Genomic DNA, 22,057 nt, shown 5'->3' on the forward strand with positions numbered 1-22,057 from the left:
CTTACTCCAACTCTGTAAAATGAAGGAGACTGGTCAACAAATTACTTCTGAATACCTAAGAAAACCTTGCAGATTCTTCTTCAAAAAAAAAAAAAAATATTCAGACCTATTATCCTAAAAATACAAGTTTCCGGGCAGTATTTTGAAAATCAAGTTCCAACTGCTTTAATTTACCGAAGATATTTTCAAGTAAACCTGAATCTCAGATAAGTTCAGTATATACTCATCATCTCCAGGGACCATAAAATAAGTAGTTTTGAGATTTCAGAAAGAAGAATCTCTCAAAATGTAAAGACCCAGAAAGAAAACCTGAAATGGTATATGCAGGGACAGAAATAAATTATTTTTTTGTTTCTTAAATGCTTTTTCTTTTAATTTCAGCAGGATTTTAAGAGCTTAAGGTCCCACCTTGACCTGGAGAGTCTCCACAATTTATATGGATTTCTTTTACTAAATGGTTTTCTTTTAGTTCCTGAAAATACCAGGAGGAAAGAAAGCAGCTATAAAAAAGAATAAAGGATCATTGTAAGATTTCCAAATCATAAAAATAACTTGGAACAATACAATCTTTATTAAACTAAGTGCTAGTCTCAAACAATATGTAAAAATATCACAAATAAGCTCCAAGCTCTATGTCTCTAAAAGTTGAATTAGCTTTAAAATGTCCAACACATTTTATCCAATCTGTTTGCAAACTTGTTGAATCCAAATGCTGACTTCATTCCAGAGTCACGTACAGGTACCACACTTCAGAGTATGGTATCACCTCCAAAAACATTTATTTGACATAGGTGGAAAACTATACATAAAGGTAACCAACCAGGTTTAAATGGGTTTGGTTTCATTTGGTGCGTGACTGTCTGACACATGTAATTTCCATTAATTACATTGTAAATCCCGTGGCACAGCAAGATTCACCCTGAAAACAGTCATCAAAAGAGAGAAGTGCTGTACTATGAGACACAAAGTGGTCAGAGGCATCCTAGTACTTACTGCTCATGAAGTACATGGGCGGGGGGGGGGGGGGGGGGAATAAAAAAGAAGCAGAAAAATAGAAGCTGCTGTAGAACACACTCAAGCCCACTTCAGAAAAAGAGGGAAAACCAGCAAGACTGGGAAAAATACCTAAACATTCAAAAAGGTTCTGTTGACCAGTTCTTCCTCTCTTCTGCTGACCTCATTCAATTCCTCTCCTGTATTCAGATAGCCTCAATTGGCAGCCCCTACTGCACAAATAACGTCATAATGTCCTTAAATGTAAATTCCTTAGGTTGGGTATTTTTTGGTTCTTAGCAGCACTTGATTTAACAGCACCTCAAAGTAGCCATAACCATGATCTGTATGGTCCAGAAAGGACTCTACTGCCCTCCAATACATTGGATGTGTCTTGGTAAAGCAGTTCACAACAGTAATTGAACCCTGGAGGTAATACAATGCTGATAGCACCAACACCAAATTCCAATAGATAACTATGTTATGACTTTAAATAATTTTACTGACTAGGGGAAAAAAAATAAAGTGAGAAGAAATAATAAAATAACATCACAAATTCAAAATATTCTGCTTATTTGACAGAAAAAAAAATACCAATGGAAATACGCACCAAATATGCAACTAAAGAAGAAAGTCACTGTATCGTTAAAACAATGTAACCAAACTTCTTCTAATGAAGCACAGATGTAAAGAACAATGAACTGGCACAGCCTAATTCACCCCTGTATTACTCTTTATTTCTGTTAAAATGAACATGATATTTAAAAATTAAAACAATCTTTATGTTTCCACATCTAAACCATGTTCTGTCTGTCTGGACATGTTTAAGTCATAATATTGTTATTATTAAAAAAATAATAAATACATATCATGAAAAAGGGCTAGTACATGCATAAGTATTTGTTTACACTTTACTAAATGATAGGTATATTTTATGTGAAATCTAGAACTACATTTATTATAAATCCACTGACCCTCTGCATTGTGGGAGCCCATGCAAGGCGTGAAAACATTGCTGGGGAAACTGAAAGGTTTGGTTAGGAAAGCCAGCTTTTATATAGCAGAGCAAAATCACTGAAACCTGCTTCCACCACAAGGGAAATTTTATATTTTAAAGCATTACTTACTATTGTTACTTAAGTCTTCTCAGACACTATCTGGTCACGTTCAGTATTACTGTCCTGCAGACACTGACTTCAACATGCAGGGTAAATGCAGCTAATAAGCATAATTAGCTCAGACAGTGTATTTAATTTAGTTTTGCACTAAGGACTAATTGCCTACTCAGCGAAGGGGAAGTGTAACATTTTTTTTAAGATGCTTACCCGAGGGCCCTGATCACCTTGATCTCCCTGCAAAGTGGAAAGATGAGATGATAGGTTTAACACAGCATCTGTGTGCTACCCAGCTCTCGTACATAATCTAACATTACACTGTGTCAATACAAACTGTGTCTTTAGTTCATGCTGCGACGGCTTTCCATTGACCTTGGAAGTGTCACCCGTACATCAACTCACCTTCTCGCCTTTTGGACCAGGAGGGCCCTGAAAGAAAAAGAAACAAAGATTTAAACCGATGAATTGCTGGTACTGATGAAGTCTGCAACACTGCAGAAAGAGGTCTGAGCAAACCTGGGATTTCTTCATAACAAAGTATGCCCTTATAAATTTTCATACCAAATACCAGGGATATTCCAGAGACAGCTTCTTCACAGTAATAATAATAGTCACAGTGCAGCTATTCCTTGAATAGTTTGCTCACTCCATGTGCTAAATCAGACTGCTCCGACAAGCAAAACTATGCCTGATATGGCAAAATTTCTATTGATTTCAGCTAGGAGCAACAGTTTATCTCCTATCAGATAACAAATGTTTTCTAATCCTGTAAAACTTCTTTGAAAGTGCAGTTAATAAATTCACAAGCTTATAAATCTGCCATTTATTTTGGCACCCTTCTTAGCTTATATTGCCAAAGAAAAATGGATCAGGGAATCTAAAAGTAGTGCTTTCATTCCTATCTTTGGAAACACCGAAATTGATGTTTAGTCTCAAGCTTGCTCTTTTTAGGTAAAATAAGCTCTTTTATGAGAAATTTGTGTAACATGATTTTGCAGAAGTAATATTGATTGTTACTTACCACGAGACAAACTGTAAGGTGACAGTACCACAAAACAGCAAGGTCCTTTACTATTTTTATTTCTTTTAGGCACCTTCCAGAAAGCTACCAGCAGGTTTTCTAAAACACTAGTTTTCAGATTAGTGGCTCGTGAATAAAAATGCTTGAGGTCTGCAGAGAACTGGTTGCTTACACAGTGCAGACTCTACCTCCAGCTTTCTAAAAGCTATGCAGGTGTTCCATTACAAAGAAGGACCTGAGGTATGTATGAAAGCAGCTGGAAACAGATAAGGAGCCATCCAAGCTGGCAGGGTCCACTATTATAACAGAAAGAGCGCTGTGTGTGCATGTATATGTGCTGCATGTAGAACAAATTGCGTTGCTACCAGCAACACAATTAGAAATAACCGAGGTTACTGAGCTGAGCATGTTTGGGCCATTTCACAGTTTTCATTTGTAAAAATTCATGTGGCCCATGTAAATGCAAATGCAGGGAAGGTCAGTCTGCCATGTATTAAAGATGTGATCAACCACATGCGAGTCTGAGAATTCCTATTGTAGACAATTTTCTGTTTATTTTTAAGGGTTTCTGATGCATCTCAGAGAAGAGCCCCTGCTGCTGAATCTTTCAAGGAGTTAAAGCATATGCCTCCCCTTCCACAGTTTGCCACTTCTTCTACCTGCTGCAGAGGACATGGGAGCAAGTCTTCTACCTGGCCTTCTGCATCCCCTGTAGGAAGGGCAGCACTCACTGCAGGCTGAGTGGAAACCACCTGCACCACTCGCTATGATTCCTGTCCCCTTTCTGTTCTCCTGCATGAATTTGGCCTCTTCAGAAATGGATGAAGCAAAATAACTGGATACAATCTTTATGGTCTCTACATTGTTATTATTTTTCTCATATGTGATCCCATATTGCCCCTCTCCAATGCACAGGTTTATATATATATATACAAATATATAATATATATATACACATACTGGAAAACACGTACAACATAGTCCACAGCTAGCTAGAGGCTCCCTGTGCTTACTTGGACATGACATTACAGCAGAGATCATTTTCAACAGGCTCATTTTAAAACACACATATGTGCCACCAAGCTACCGAATTTGCACACTCACACCATTATTAACACTAAGTGTGGAATAGGAAGAACTAAAAATCACACCGTGCTGGCTGTTACTGCTTTTTTTTATGGTGAACACTGAGCACAAGCAGAGGGCTGTGGCTGTTCTATCTCCTTCAATTATCAAACCATTACAGGCTCTGAATATCTTACTGGCTGCAAACTACAAATAGCATGACCCCCATCTGCTACAGTCAGAATCCTATTTCTTGGATCTCAGGCATGAAATTATAGATAACATGACATGACTGAGACTGCAGACAGATGTTGGCTTTTGGATCTTGCTGCGATCGTGGCAGATGTTACTGTCTTCATCCAGATGCTCGGTGCTGTTCTTACGCCCAAGGGTACTCCTGCATGCTGAGGGTATGGGCTCACAGCTGTCCTGGGGCATGCCTGCCACTGCCTTGCCAGCCAGTACAAAATAAGATGCCAAAGACTGCCCCAGCTAGCTCAATGGGACAGAAACAAGGCTGAACCACACCAGTAGATCGGTGAACTACTAGACCTGTACCACTGTGGCAATATGCTTAGCTGTCTCCACCTGCAAAGGTAGCCCTTGTGTATCCATCCCCTGCAGATTTTCCTTCTAAGAGATCTCAGAAAGTATAATCCACACCCAGACATTTTGTTTGATCCTTGAAGTTACTGAAGTGCACGTGGGGTCAATGCAGTCATTGGTCCCAGACAACATGGGTTCATGAGGGGTAGGTTCTGCCTAACAAATTTGATTTCCTTTTATAATAAGATCACCCATCTAGTTGATCGAGGGAAACCAGCTGATGTGATCTTTTTGGACTTCAGCAAGTCTTTTGACACGGTTTCCCATAGGATTCTACTGGACAAAATGTCCAGCGTACAGCTAAACAAAAACATCATCTGATGGGTGAGCAATTGGCTGACGGGCAGGGCTCAAAGGGTTGTGGTAAATGGGGCCACACCTGGTTGGCGGATGGTCACTAATGGGGTACCTCAGGGCTCCATTTTAGGGCCAGTCCTCTTCAATGTTTTTATAAATGATTTGGATGTAGGACTAGAAGGTGTTCTGAGCAAATTTGCTGACGACACCAAACTTGGAGGAGTTGTGGACTTGGCTGAGGGTGGAAAGGCCTTGCAGAGAGACCTAGAATGATTGGAGAGCTGGGTGATTACCAACCATATGACGTTTAACAAAAGAATGCCAGGTCTTGCGCCTGCGATGGGGCAACCCTGGCTATACGTACAGACTGGGCGATGAGATGCTGGAGAGCAGCCCCACAGAGAGGGATCTGGGGGCTGTGGTTGACAGCAAGCTGAACATGAGCCGGCAGTGTGCCCTGGCAGCCAGGAGGGCCAACCGTGTCCTGGGGTGCATCAAGCACGGCATCGCTAGGTGGTCGAGGGAGGTGATTGTCCCGGTCTGCTCTGCACTGGTTCGGCCTCACCTCAAGTACTGTGTGCAATTTTGGGCACCACAGTACAAGAAGGACATTAAACTGTAAAACTGTTGGAGAGTGTCCAGAGGAGGGCGGACGAAGGTAGTGAAGGGCCTAGAGAGGAAGACGTATGAGGAACGGCTGAGGTCAATGGGCCTGTTCAGCCTGGAGAAGAGGAGGCTGAGGGAGGACCTCATCGCAGTCTACAACTTCCTCCCAAGGGGGAGTGGAGGGGCAGGCACTGACCTGTTCTCCATAATCACCAGTGATACGACCCGTGGGAATGGTGTTAAACTGAGGCAGGGGAGGTTTAGGTTGGACATCAGGAAGAGGTTCTTCACCGAGAGGGTGGTTGCACACTGGAAGAGGCTCCCCAGGGACGTAGTCACTGCACCAAGCCTGTCTGAATTTAAGAAGTGATTGGGACTGTGCACTTAGGCACGTGGTCTAAACTTTTGGTTAGACCTGTGCGGTGCCAGGAGTTGGACTTGATAATCCTTATGGGTCCCTTCCAACTCGGGATATTCTATGATTCTATGAAAGTACAATCCACACCCAAACATTTTGTTTGTTGTTGTTGAGATGATCACATATTTCAATGAAATGTTGTCCTAATTTCTCCAGGCAGGGCTTTCTGAAGATTACCTGTCCCTCATCATATTTGGAAATCTGTTCTCCATTAATTTCTCTTTGCTGGGTGAAGCTAGGGCTTAGGACCATTTGACATTTGCTCTCCCCAAGTGCTACATGCCGTCTTTTCTATCAAGTCACCCTTTCAGCATACAAAACTTTTTCATACAAAAGCCTTCATCAGCATATGACAACTGTATTGTATGAGAAGTTAGAAAACAACTTTTCAAGAGGCCACGAGTGTGAACATTCTCATGAGTCTCTGCACTTGTATTTGCAATGTTTTTTCCTTTCCACCAAGAGGTTAGAAAAAACAAACAATTCCAAGCAAAAATAGCTTATTGGATGTTATCAAAGAGAAACAGTGTGGTTTCATTGAAAGAAAATTAATGCAATGACTGTATGGCTTGTTCACCCATCTCTGGCTCTTCTCCCATTGTTTCAATTGTTTTTCTATTGTTTTTGCAAGTTTAAAAGACAAATTCCTATCCTCGGTCTTTGACATCTTCTTTCCATTTGCGCTGAAAAATTCTCCCAAGGTTTTTACTGCACAATTTATTAGTGTGTGTACATTGAGTGGAGGAAGGGAAGAAGAAAAATCTGAGGGAAAGTTAGGTTTGCGGAGGTGGGGTGTGATTAGGAGACAGATTTGTTTAAAGGAGGGCAAGATTTCTTCTGTTTAAGGGCACAGACACAAAGAACAGAGTGAGTAAAATAACACTAGCTTTGTAGGCCACAGCATAGACATCCTGCTTTTTTTCCCAAGGAGACTTCTGCACTTTCATTTATGAGATGGCAGAGATCAAGCCACTAGCTGCTGCACAAATGTGAAAGCATTTTGTGTAAGTTATATGAAAACGTCTGAGGTCAGAGCATTTCTGAAATAACTTTACAGTGTTTTCACTGGAAAACAGAGGCTCTTTTCTCAAAGTGTAATTATCTGCTCCAGACTACTATACATTTCCAAAGAGAGTTTATAGCCTGCTTCACATAAGGAAGGCCTTGTAAATCACAAACACATGCAAAATCTGCATTCATAATTAGGCGACAAATACTACTGTTTTTAAAACAGGGACCTTCTAAAGCAGACTGAAAGCCCTCCAGGCACCTGCCAGCCAAGAACAAAACTGAAAATTGAGGTCAAATCCATAATCCATTCTACAGCCATGTACAAGATTGTTGGCAGGTTTTTTTTTTTTTTTTTTTTTTTTGGGGGGGGGGGGGGGGGAGTCAGCAACCATCAAAATCTCATTTCCATTTTTTCATTTCCAATGAAACCACCATTACATTATTATAAATACATGCACAATGAATGGAAGGGCAAGAGGGACACAGTACTGGAAAAACAAGAGACCAACATTTATAGTCTTCATTCAGACAACATTCAGAGGACCTCTTCAAAAGCCAGTATTTGATTTATGTTGTTTTTTACAAGTATTCAGAATGATCTGAATTCTTAACACATATCTTTCCTCCATTTTCCTATTGCTACAGATCTGCCCTTAGCCATAAGTCAGCGACTTCTACCATGACTTCCCAAATAACTGTAATATGGAAAGTTCTACTATGACTTCACAAAAAAGGCTTCAAGCATTGAGGAGAAAATAGAAGTGGAAATAGTAAGGGGTACACACTCAGGAAGGGGTTCAAAGAAACAGCAATGCTTCTGGGCTACATGCAAAGTTCCCAAGCCAGGGCAGAAGAATCCAGATTTTTGATGACATTTAAATAACCCAAACAATGCCACCACTGCAGAAAACACCTGTTGCAGCAGAAGCTGGCAACAATCAACCCAGTAAAGTCAGTTGGGCTGTGAGAGTCCTAGGTCACAGTGGAATTGTCTCCTTCAGGCTTCCTAAGGAACCAGAGATGTCAAACTCAACAACTCCAACCAGATGGAGCTACCACAGCGGACACTGGTAATAACAACCTTTTAGATACTGTCACCACCTTTCTACATTTCCAACAGAACAACTAGAGCCATGGGCTAAAGCATTCTGGCAGGCAGAGGACTGAATGAAGCTTGCAAGATCCCACCTCTGTTCTGATTTTGGGTAAAACAACACACCATGCCTTCATCCCTACAGGCAGCTATGGCATCCACAGTAAGGCTGTAACTGGCAGCATAAGGAAAGAGTGGCCTTGTGGAGAGGACAAGAAAAGTGAAGCAGTCAGTCCAACAATAACTAAGCAAATTCAAAACACAAACACATGCGCCAACTTAGTTAATCATACTTTCACAACCGCATGACAAGCCATACATTGTCTAAACTAGCTCAACTCCTGCAACTTGTTTTGAAGATAAAATTTGATTGCAGTATGTAACAACAAACTACCAGAGATAAGTTTGACTTTTGTTTCTTTGAAATTTGGGTCATGACTTTCACCTTTACCAAATTACAAGCTGCTGAATGGACCAACATTCCCCAGTCTAACCTATAACTGCCGCAAAATATTAGGATCAGGTATGCTGAATCCTAAGATAAGAAGTTACAAGGAGTGTTAAGAAACACAATACCATTTCAAAGTTCCTACACTCATTTTAGTTGTGTCCACTATGCAAGCCCTAAACTACTGAGCAATGTGGTTTTGGCATTTGCTAAACTTGGCCACGTTTGCAGCCAATGTTTACATATGCTAGTTTACAATGCCAACATCTCACTTTGCATCAATTTTACAAGTGTTCACAAGAATTTCCAGTGAATCTGACAGCTTCTACCTCTGAAATTATATTCCCTTCTCTTTTTTATATTTCATTCTTCCCATGGGATATAGCTGACTTATGGTGAAACCTTTAAAACACAAACAACTGCCCAACAGCTACCAACAAAAGACTTGTACTGATCTTTCTTTGACTCCCCTTATATTCTCCAATTTTTGTTACAATATTCCAAGGCAGAGGAAATGAAAGTTGAATATTTGACACAATAACTGCCTGACTTAATAAATGCTATGTAAATGGATGTAACTTGAGAAACGTAAAATTCATCTATATAACAATCTAGATAAACAGCTCAGTTAACATTCATATCAACAAGTAAATTGTAAGTGAACCCTGCCATGAATTCATACATTTGTACTCAGGACTCAGTGATTTGTGCCAATACATAAACCAGACATGTCCATAAACTGCAGGCAGGAGAGCACAGTCTACCCAAAATGTGTCAAGAAATTGAAGGTTTGTAGTACAATAACTGTAATTTAGACATGCATCTTAATTTCTCATGCAATGCTCCTGATGAGATCAGGATGGGGGTGCTTTTTTGAACTTTACAATATTGCTAATAAAAATCATCAGATAATTACACAAGCTGCAAATGAGTCTGTGCTAACTAATTCATTACCCAGGAAGAAACATAGGGCTCAGTGTCCCATTTAAGACAAGGTCTCCTCATCCTTTACCTGACATCCTTGCACTCATTGTTTAATCAATAAGACTGTCCTATTCCCCTCTTCCCTCCTCTTTTTCTTTTCTCCTTCTACAAATGCCATTTTTTTTTTTTTTTTGCAAAACCACAAATTTAGACTTAAAAGATTCCATGGTACAAAGTGTGTGACTGTGTACCCATTGCTTGAGCATGACAAAGCAAGGATCAACCATAATATACTTAAACTTAACTTACTATACTTATAACTTAAGCAAATATAATCTGAATCAACTACTGTGTAATTCCTGAGAATTGAGTAGCTGCAACACATTAAACAAGGCCAAGTGCCGGGTCCTGCACCTGGGGCACAACAACCACAAGCTGAGCTACAGGCTGGGAGAGGAGTGGTTAGAGAGTTTTTTTTTTTGAGTATTGTTCGATAGTCGGCTGAATATGAGCCAGCAGTGTGCTCAGGTGGCCAAGAAGGCCAACAGCATCCTGGCCTGTATAAGAAGCAGTGTGGCCAGCAGGGCTAGGGAAAAGATCATCCCCCTGTACTCAGCTCTGGTGAATCCATACCTCGAGTACTGTGTTCAGTTTTGGGCCCCTCGCTACAAGAAGGACATGGAGGTGCTCGAGCGAGTCCAGAGAAGTGCAACAAAGCTGGTGAGGGGTCTGGAGAACAAGTCCTACGAGGAGCGGCTGAGGGAGCTGGGCTTGTTCAGCCTGGAGAAAAGGAGGCTCAGGGGCGACCTTATCGCTCTCTACAGGTACATTAAAAGAGGCTGTAGCAAGGTGGGGGTTGGTTTATTCTCCCACATGCCTGGTGACAGGATGAGGGGGAATGGGCTAAAGTTGCACCAGGGGAGGTTTAGGTTGGGTATTAGGAAAAAACTTCTTTATCGAAAGGGTTAGGCACTGGAACAGGCTGCCCAGGGAAGTGTTGGAGTCACCATCCCTGGAGGTCTTTAAAAGATGTTTAGATTTAGAGCTTAGTGATATGGCTTAGTGAAGGACTTCCTAATGTTAGGTCAGAGGTTGGACTAGATCTTGGATGTCTCTTCCAACCTAGATGGTACTGTGCGATTCTATGATTCTGCGATTCCAGAAAGACCAAGGATATGCTGATATGGTGACAGAAAAACTTGTCATGTTAATAAAGATTAAAAAAAAAAAAAAAAAAAAAGGTTTCTGGTAAAGTAAAAAGCCTCCTAGATACCATTTACTGTTTATAGCATCATAATGTAAGTATTTTCTGAACATAAGCCCTCATTGCCTTCCTTGTCTAGGTGTCTAGGGTACACATTCTTATTCTCCTACTTGCTAATTAATCATCTATTTACTGATATTAGTTTTGATGTAATACTGTAAATAAAAACAAACAAAAATCAACATAATGGAAATTCCACTAAATGGAACTTGTAAAACAGCACATAAAAACACAGACAAGAAAATCTAACAGTGCCAAGGCTCTAATTTTATAAGAAAATACAGAGGATTTGTTTTCCATAACACCAGAGGTGCAAGGAAGATGTAGACATATAACCTGGGCTTACATCAAAGACAGAGACATGAAAATTTTAGCTAGCCCCCATAATTGCAGGAAGGCATTTGCAAATACAACTGATGTGTGCCCTGCAGAATCAAAATTCCTCAAACTGAACACTTAGCTTTTGTTAGTATTACTGGTACATTTTCTATTTACAAAATGATTTCAGGATTTTTTGGAGTTCAACCTATGTTAGAAAAGCTTTTTTAATAAATAAATAAATAAATACCAGTTTCAGTGTTCAATCCTTGGTATTTAAAACTAAAAAATTAAAAAAAACATAGAAAGAGAGACCTGTCTTTGATATGGATTGTTTTGAGCCTCCTTCCTGATACTCCACCAGATCCCTGTTTCATTACACTCCCACATTAGACTGGAAAAAGCATCATATGCCATCTTATAGTATGACTAAGATTAACTCATCCTCCAGTATCTCAGATAGACCGCTCCTTGACCTTCACAGTGCCTCCCAAATTCTTTCTCCTCTTCTCTTTGCTGTTTCATTAAGAACAGACACTTGGGGTCTTGATCCATCCTACATGAGACTGCTAAAAAGTAGATTAATTCTGTATCTCTGCTATATCCTCTCCAACAGCAATGTGTACTTGTGTGCATATGTCCGCACAAGTGAGCATGCTCGTGGTGGAATTTAGATACAAGACTGCATTTTTATCAGAGCAAACACTTGGTATCTGAGTGTTTATGTCAGACATGACAGAAAAAAAATCAACATATATCATGGTAACTATGGAATAAACAAAAAGGAGTCTGCTGTCAATAGATGAAAATATTTATGAGAAATCATGATGGGCTTCTTGATAGAAGTTCAATAGCTGATAACATTCAATAATAAGACAAAGTGCAGTTGACTAGGGTCTTTTACTTTCAGCAGTAAATATTCACTGAAGTCAACAGAAATGACCCCACAGGAATTCAAGGAGCAATGGATTAAGCAACTATAAACCAGCATGCTTGGGAGACAGGAAGACAAAGAAGAATGAAAGGCTGCCTACAACAAATTTTACAATAAAAAGAATTAGAATGCAAACAGTTTTCAAAGTAGATTGCTTCACCTTTTCCTCAGAAGAATTGCATTTATTGTTGTGTCAAACTACTGAAGTGGGAAAGAAGTTATAGCTATAAACAGTTTTTATTGCCACAGACTTCACACCTTCTATTTTGCATTGAACATTAAAAGGGATATGAAACAAAGGAGAATAAATAACTAGACCTGCTTAACCCCCCCAATTATTCCCTTTTATTAGAAAAGCAATAGCATGGTACTCTTCAGAAAAAAACTCTTCAGAAGAGTTTTCTGCACTTGCCTGTGAGGACTTTATCAGTAAGCAGCCCTTAAGTAGACTGTACCAATACAGAGTTATTTTGCTGAAAGGGTAGGATATCCATCTGGCCCACAGCCTAAGCAGATATGTTACCTACTGATGCCTTGAACCGATCAAAACATTCTGCTTTATGGAAGCAATTAACATACTCAAAAAAAAAAAACAAAAACACTCAGAAAAACAATAACAAAACAATAATTAAAATAAAAAGAAAAAAGAAAAAGACTTGAAAGGGAGACCAATATAGTCTAGTGGAATTTAGGGCTTATAAAACTGCAGGGATTATGGAAGTATATTCTGGCTTTCTTTCGCAACACAATAGAAATTAAAGAGAAAAATATATACTTCCTGCCAATCAAAGTCATGAAATCTTTTTTCCAGATTTTTTAGATAAAAAATAAACCATTAAATATTTTTATACTTCTATAAGCCAGCTCTATCATTTATTCCTAGAAATGTAGAAAGAAAGCAGCTCCTTTCAGGGAGTTAACAACTTCCTGTTATTTTCAGAATTATTCACATTCTAACTTTTTATTTTATTTTTCCACCTAAAACATGAACAGTGGCTTCTATAATTCAATGACCTCTGGTGCTTCCTTGGTTACTTAGTGGACTGATAGATAATTCAGCTGAAATGACAGTGTCTTTTGGCCATTTGGTCTTTTTTGTGCAACTTAAAAGAACCTTTTTGATGAGGATGACAGGCTGAGCTTCAAGCATTTTGAAGAAAACAGACAAAAGAAGAAAATAAGGGAAGGGGAGAATTTCAAAGCAATTCACCACTGCCAGTCACTACCTACAAGAGGACTTGTGGTCATTGAAGTCATTGTGTGTCTTAGAAGCTCCCTAACCTTGTGGATCTATCATCTTTACTCTTTCCATTAATACTTTGAAGATGCACAGCATGAAAATATATAGAAGGCAGATCATCCTTTGAACAGCAACAGGGTCAAGGAGATTTATGTATTTTATTAACAGATGCTACATCTCCCTACATTTTGTAGGGAGTCTACAAAAAAGTCATAAACAAGCAGACAGTGAAATAAAAGCAAAACAATACAAGGAAAAAAAAAAAAAACTTGATGTGACCCATACACATTTCATTCTGTTTCCATAAATTTCCGTACTCTGCCATTTTTCTCTACCTGGAGGGAATTAAAAACAACACTAAATTCATTATTAAAAGACTAAGAATATATTCAAAGAATTTATTACTAGAAGTCTGGTATACTTTTTGAAGAATTTCAGCTCACACTTGCTACCATATCAAAGCATATTTACATTAAAGTAAGCAAAGGCTGAACTTATATAATTGAGAAAAAAATGGGTAGCTCACAAGTAAGGTTTTGTAGCCATTTGCTGTATTTCAAAACTAAATTTCAGCATAAAGGTTTTTAAAACAAATTAATAATAAAAATATAAAAAACAGGTGAGGTAATTTCCATTCTTCCATTCACTGCAGTGAATCAAAAGTACCTGCATTTATTTCATAGTGATAGTCCTGAGTTTCAATGAGTTTTTCAAAGGCACTTCATCCTGTGCATATACTTCTTTCTTTTCCAAACTTTGCTACTCAGCACAAGATACATTTGTTCTTTCAAGGTAATAGGATGCCAAAGAAAGATTTATATGTATATATAAATAAATACATATTTGGTGTTGTCTACAAACTCTAATATAAAATATTATTGTAAAAAAAATAGTGTGTTAGATTACTTAAATCATGGTTAGAAGGACAATGGCAATAAAATATTAGTATAAAGCCACTGCTGTGTAAAATATTGCCCAAGGGATATTGAAAGGCTTCTGAGAATGCAACATAACCTTAACAGCTTAAGAGCAATGAAATTATTTCACAACCTCGGTAACTTTTTAACCAGAGGGTATCCTAAAACTTGGGCAAAAAAAATGGTATTTAAGTGAAATACCAACATACATTTCCCTGAGGATCTCATCCTTTCCCACTCCACCTCACACATCCCGTAGTCTCTCAAATTGTTCCTGTGTTACCAGCCACATCACAGGCTCCCTAGGTACCCAAACAAATCTTTTTGCAAGAACTACCTGACAAATATAATGATAAAATCTACACTGCAGAAATCCATCTGAGGCAACTTGTAAGTACTAGGTCACTGCAGATATCTCCAAACTATCCTAGCTACAACTCAATGCTAAAAGAGGCAAGGACTTTGACATTAAGTCATAGCTCAAGCCTTGATGGGGATGTGTCAACCCTTAATCTCAAATTAATTTAGTTGAACTGAATGAGTATTTAAAAGCACATAAAATTAGTATATAAAATAATGTACATACTAAAATAAGACAAATGCTAGTTGAAGAACTAAGCTTTTCATTTCTCATTCTCAATTTCCTCATATAAACCAGGGGAAAACTACAATGACTTCCTTCACAGAGCTATTTTGAGAGCAGTTCAGACTTGTGAAGTTTGAGCTGAATCTGAGTAAATGCAAAGGAATTTTTATATCAACTACAAACATACACACATATTTATACATAGCTGTATGTAAAAGTGAGATGACCAAAGATATTTTTGTAACCTTTAAGGCTGGCACCATCTTTCTTTTATACAGGAAGCAATTTAGGACAACATAAAGTTTATGAGAAACAAAACATTTTTTTCCTCAAGACTAATAGTTTGGTCTGCAAAATTCAGAACATCTTCAGGGGAAATTACACACATATGTATACATGTACATAAATGGATATTTATTCTTTTTGGCAAATGATCACTAACAGACATACTGTGCATATAACTGGATTGTATTTCTGAAAATACGTGATTGTCTTACATGTTTCTAAGCAGCTCACAACTCTTGGATGTTACCGATTGATCTCCGCAAAAAAGATTACTGAGAACTTCAATGCTATAACAGGGACAGATTAAGCATTTTTCACATGTAGAATTCTGGATTAAAGTTCACAAAAAGAATGGCAACTTCCATGCTATGATTAATAACATTACTAGAGTTACATAAGACGCTTCAACGGAAGTAATTGCTGCTTTTTCTATTTTTTCTTCTCTATCCTCCAAAACTGACTCATACTTATATAAAAGAACAGCACATCATCACAGCTCTTCATGCCAGCACCCTCACTAAGAACCTGAAACATTTCTGCTAACATCTAAGGCTGCTTATGGTCATATTTCAATTGACAAATGCATCACTTTGTAATGAAGAAAAACAATCAAATTTTTAAGCTTCTGATAGAATAAACTGTTAAAAACAAATAAACAAACAAGAAAAACAAACAAAAAAAAACACACACACACAACCACAGTGCTGTCAGAGTCATAGAAATATTTAACTTCCAAAATCTGAAAACAGAATTTCAGCTAGAAGTCTGAAGTCAAAAACTCTCAAGTCTGCTCCAGTTCACAGAACTTCCAACTTCCACCAAAGTCACCAGGGCTCTGTACTGATAGTTAATCAAGGAAACTCTGATAGACTGTCACAGGGTTTTCAAAATAAGGTCTTTGATATCATAGGATTATCTTTAAGTCACGATAAGGTTGATGAAATACATATTTTCTATAATTCTTCATTTCATTTCTTAACACTATCAAGTCTACTGGGATCTGCAACAAATTGAACTGGAATTCAAAGTTGAATGCAGCATGATGATCAGTAAAAACAATAAACCAGTAGGAGGTTAATACTGAATTAAAAACACGTGCAGCAGGATAGTAAAATACTATATAATATTCCTGAACACAGTGCAATATTTTGCTTTGACATAATTCCTAATAAAACACAGAACACTCCTATATTTCTGCCATCTGTAGAATAGCATGAATAAAATATAAAGGTCATTTGATAAAGAAATGATTTAGGAATACAGGAAATATTTCAGAGTTCTTAATTATATTTTGACAACTCTTTGTACATCTTATATTGGAACCACAATACTAGGCTTGCAATTGCATTTTTGTACTCATATGTACTCTGTTAAGCTAAGCAATGCTACACCAAATTAAGGATTACATGTCATTTTTGTTTCACAGTTCTTCGCTTACTGTCAGAAGATCTAGTATGCCTTGGTGACAGCTGCAACTTCTAGATGAGTAAGTGGAATGCTAAAGTGTGATTCCTCACAACATTTATGCTAACATATGAAACAAGTGAAGTAGACCTTCACATTTACTTTAGTAAAGCAAATAAAACCAATTCTTTTCAGAAATTAATGATGCCACACCATAAGGAAATGCTGGTAACGCCCTACAAATGGAAGGGTCTCCCTTATGTTTCCTTTTAGAGTGTTTATGTTTTCTTTTGTTTATTTAATCTATGATTTGGATTTTCAAAGTAACCGTACCACAAATGGTCATTATGTGAACTATGAGATGAGGGAATCAGTTTAAAATTTTGAGACCAACTTGACTGTTCCAAGAATTCATCCTCCTCACTTTATATAGCTCATATAGCTACTCTGAAAGGAGTTCTTCAAATTTTGAAAAAGAAGAAAACTTAATAACAGCAGACATCCAGAGCTGACATTAGCTCGCATGAAGAGCCCACTCTACAGAACACATATTCATATTTTTTGCTTATGGATAATCAAAACCTAAGTTAACTGCATAACTGCTAAACTGGAATATTTCAAATTTGCCTCCCCCCCGAATCAGCACAGTTGGGATGGGAGCCTGGCCTCCACTTTGGCCATCTGACGTTCAATGAACACAACTCTAACAAGTCTGTATTTTCCCAAGCTAAATTCACTTAGCAGGGTACTATAGGGAAGTCATTAATCTGCCATTAGAGGCTCCTTTGCAAATCCTGGCAAAAGGGTGGGAAAATAAAGTAAAAAAACATGTTGGAAGCTGAGCACAATATCCAATACTCCAAGAATTTGGCTTGTTGATGTCTGGAACTTACTCACCTCAGCCTTTTTAAATTATGTGGGGTGCTTCCTTTTCTTGGTGCAACTGATAGGCCAGCATCACTTGCCTCTGAGTTGCCAATTTTGTGCTTTCTTCTCCACAAAGCAAAGAATCTGCTTATTTGCAGTAATGCCATCTGCTTAGCTGCAAAAGCATTTAACATTCATAGCTATCCTGGTTTACACACATACATAAGTCTACCAGGGGAAATGGAAGAGATTTTTGTATTTTAAAAGTGCTTATTGTTGTCAATTCATTTCAACAAAATTAACTTCAGCTTTATCAAAACTGAGAAAGCAACATACTTTAAAAAGCAATTAAATGCATTAATTCCATATGCGAAGATAATTTCTTCTTTTGGGTCATAAACATTTATGTGCACATCAGACACAGTAAACAGGAAATGTTGAACATTTCTCCTCCTACATTCTCTGATGTGGTTCGAAATGACTGAGCCATACAGTTATAAAACTAATGAGAGATGAGAACTAAATCCTTGATTTTTATTCAGAAACTAACATAAACGAAAGGCCGTGATGATGACATTTGCATCCTCAGGTTCACAAGTCAATATTGGTTGTTCCCTGAGATCACACAATTTCACTACCCTTCAGGAGTTCTATTACAGCTTTAGAAAGGAAGGAAAGCAGTGAAAAACTGGTAAAGTTCTGACTGCTAAGTACATATGAGACTTAGTACAAGCTTGTTATTTTATATAATGCTCATAGTTAAGATTAATTTTTGATCTCAAAAACGATAGCAAAATTTTAATAGCTGCAATGGGATCAAGTATTTGGCTTTTTTATTGGTATAGATTCAAGTAAGAAACAAACTTCTGAATATTGTGTTTGTCTGTATTTCTGTGTCTACCTGGCCGTAAGATGATAATAATAATTTTTCTACATTCATTTGTACTGTTGTATATGAGCCCAAACTCTCAGGTTAAGCTTAATCTTATTTTCACTTACATAGGTATAGCTCTAATTTGTTTGGCCTTGAGAACAGCAGGTGAGAGGAAAAGCATGACTTGAATATTTTCAAGTTTGAAGTTTTCACATTTTAAACTCACCTAGGAAGAATTTTTTTCAAAAGACGAGTAAACCTGTTATTTACTCCTTTTCAGTATTTATTCTTCTTTACGAAAGTCAAACAAACCATTCATTCCCTTTGAAAATACACTTCCTCTGTAACTTAAAGTACCTGCCTCTACATGATGCAGAGAACCTATTTTGCTATATTCAACACCCACTGACATCAGTAATACCTAATTCAGGACCTGGGCAACACCGTAGCTCTTTGCACTATTTACATGCTAGAAATCACTTCAGAAGTAAAAGTTGATTCCAAGTCTTTAGATGAAGGATGACACTTGGCTCCCTTTAAATCACAAAAACACAGTACATCCTGTGATTTTACACGAACGTAGTCTGACTTCTGTATAAGTAATTACAGTTTTACAGAAGAAATCAAGATGCACAAAATTTTTTGGAGCAATTTCAAAACAAAAACAAAATTTTGAGTGACTGTACCTGTTCTTTGTTAACAAACTGTTAGAGTTTGATGGCAAAATTTGACCTGCAACATGTAACTCAAAAGCAGATGGCATTTTCATATTTAAACTGAGTCATTCCATCCTTCAGCAGGATCAAAGGCTTACAAAAGAGCTTAGGCTATCAGCTGCTACAAGACAAAACACCCTACAAGATCATTCTCCAGAACGCGAACAGCTGATGGCCTGGATAAAACCACTGTGCTTCTTTCAGGAGCAGTAACTTTACAACACTGTGTATCTCAAGGTGAGGCACTGTTTCTCCAGCCCCCTGCTGATTCTGTCCTTCAGAAGTGCCTCTTTCCCCCTCTCTCTGCAAAAGAAAGGGAAGCTCTAGGCGTTCCTAAAGGCAAACTGCTGGGAACAAGGAATATGCTTAAACCTCAATTTATGTTGATCAGAACAAAAGAAACAAGCCCAAGTCCAAGGGTCTAAACAGGCAGAAAACATTTTGCATCATTAGTCAACAGAGCATATTGTGTACTCCCAGCTTTTAAGATCCCAGCTTAAAAAGCTATTGAAACACATACAAGATCACTTTACCTTATCAAATGTCACAGTATTGAATGACGTTTACTTACTAGAGGAATACTCCACAAGTCTTGGAGTACAGATGGCTATCCAAACTACCAAAAGTCAAGAAGAAACTCAGCAGGACTTAAAATAATTTTTCTCCGCACAAAACTGTCCATTTCCCTTTCCAGTCTTTCCTGCTGTCAGATACTCACTTCCTCTCTAAGGTCTAGGACTCTCCCTACCATCCCAGTGTTCTCCAGAAAGTGATGAACTTTTACATCCACTGCTGCCATCCAAAACAGCTCAAAACTATGGCCTATGTCCTGCTGGCTATTTTACTCAGGCCTTGACAAAAAACAGAAAATGAAGTAAAAATGGTTCCCACCAACTCTTTTGACAGTACAAGCCAATAAAAATTCATCTAACCATGAATCACAGCTTCTGCCATGAAAGTATAGAAATTAAAATTATTCCAGTCACATACATTGAAGTTCAATGTTGGAAAAAGCACACACATACACTTACTGTGGTAGCCCTTTATCATGTATGCAACACTGGACAATTTCAGTCTGAAATAACATCACTTCCACAGACATTACACACACAGGAAAACAAGAATCTCATGAAAACAAGTATCAATCATTAATACTTTATCCACTTCTAACACAGATTTGAATGACTGCCAAAGAGAAGGCAGAAGCATCTGTGGGGCTGCTGTATGTCAAAGTCCCACATAGAAAGATCATGTGTGATGACATGAGAGTATGTTGCACCAGAGATGGGCTAGGGAGAGGATACTACCGTGAGGAAGAAAACACTTGGCTGAGCGAGTCACATTGAAACATCCCCATGCCCCACACTGGTACAGGGATCATTTTTACTTCAGCATAACGTCACCGAGGGTCATATTGTCTTCTTTCATCACAATACCAAATATACTGTTTTCTAATATTTTATGAACTTCTAAATGACAAAGATGTTAAGAATAACAAATCTTCTCTCTTTGCCTCGACAGTACACTCCTCGTGTAATTAGCTTTAGATGAGATGCTGAAGTCTGTTCTTTGGAACATGCATACCATTACATTATAAAGGAGAATTATGGTAAGAATTGGGTTGTACGGATTACTAGTACATTATTAGTGGAAAATAAAATAAAATAAAATAAAATAAAATAAAATAAAATAAAATAAAATAAAATAAAATAAAATAAAATAAAATAAAATAAAATAAAATAAAATAAAATAAAATAAAAACTTTTGGTACAAGTTGAATATATATTTATATTCTAAATTAGAACAAAACGGGTATTTCTTGGAGGTGACTTGAAAGCCAGAATTAGGATTCCAGCAAAATACTAAAATTTGTATTACTTGCTTTTCTACAAACATAATTTATATGTAATCTGAAACAGTTTTTTAAACAGAAAACCAGAATCATAAGAATGTTTTTAAAGACTATTATAAATATAATATTATAATATTATAAATATTATATTAAGAATATTATAAATATTCTTTAAAATAATTAAAATCATAACAATATTTTTTAAGGTTATGCTAAAAAGTTTTTAGTTCATGATCATGGTCTCTACCTTTCAGAGATGCAACAAAATGATAAGGCTTTTCTGAAAAAATGCTTCTGGTTTGTAGTATAGCTTATTTTTACTTAAAACACGAAAATAGAAAATTATGGGTTTTTTGTATTTTGAAGAAAAAAATGTAAAAACTCGAAGATAAAGATAGGTGTTTCTCATCTGATATGAATTTGTACCCAGTAATTAAATATGTGTTGGGTGAGTTTACTGTGTACTTTTTGAAAAACACAACAAAAAGAATAGGTGTTAATAAAACGTTCTGTGTAGGAAGGATTAGGATTTAGCTTTGATTTTATCGTGGACTTACATGGCTATGACATCAACAGTTTTCAAAGTGCTTCTTTCATCAGCACAGAAACTGTGATCTTTGAAGCCAGGAAGCCCTTACTTTAACCAAGGCCACCAATACTTTCCATTTTAAATTTTTCATGGGCACAGAGAAGAACGGGGAAATTACTGCAGACGGTTTTTTTAATGGGAAACAGTTGGACTTATTTTATCAGTAAGTAAAGTGATTCTAATAATACTTTTAAATCATTTTATAAAAATCTCAAGATTTTCAACTAAAGCTTGCAAAAAACATTTTAAAAATCAGTCTCATGGAAGTTATCTGAATCTAAGTTTCAGTTTAAGAGGAAGACATCTAAGTGCACAGCCTATGTGTAGCTGTTTAAAATGCATAAATTGTCAACACAGTCCAGAGAGCAATTCAGCAGAATGGTTATTATGTTCAGTAGCTGCCTATAATCAGGATTACAGAGTAATTAAGAGGCATGAGTGTACGCATCTAGTGTCATTTGAGAGGTTCCCTAGGTATCCAAGACAGCTGCACATGACTGACAGATACAACAATGGTCCAACAGGAGACTCCAACTCTATGTATGGCAGACAGAGACAACACTGAAGACCCTGAATTTTCTCATGCAGCCACAGATGCCTGTCGGCAGGCAATG

General features: G+C 37.5%; 1 protein-coding gene across 14 annotated transcripts in view; it reads right to left on the reverse strand.

Moving 5' to 3' along the window:
- The window catches only part of COL25A1 (collagen type XXV alpha 1 chain), a 304,146-nt gene that overhangs the window by 98,493 nt on the left and 183,596 nt on the right, over positions 1–22,057 (reverse strand). For all 14 annotated transcript variants that reach the window (XM_068681940.1, XM_068681944.1, XM_068681947.1 and 11 more), the window contains exons 6-7: positions 2,511–2,537; positions 2,319–2,345 (exon numbers count right to left, since the gene is read on the reverse strand). In XM_068681940.1, the coding sequence (XP_068538041.1) occupies positions 2,319–2,345; positions 2,511–2,537 (54 nt within the window). The remainder of the gene's footprint in view (positions 1–2,318; positions 2,346–2,510; positions 2,538–22,057) is intronic.

This window comes from Anas acuta, chromosome 4, assembly GCF_963932015.1.
Source record: "Anas acuta chromosome 4, bAnaAcu1.1, whole genome shotgun sequence".
Classification (NCBI taxonomy): Eukaryota; Metazoa; Chordata; class Aves; order Anseriformes; family Anatidae; genus Anas; species Anas acuta.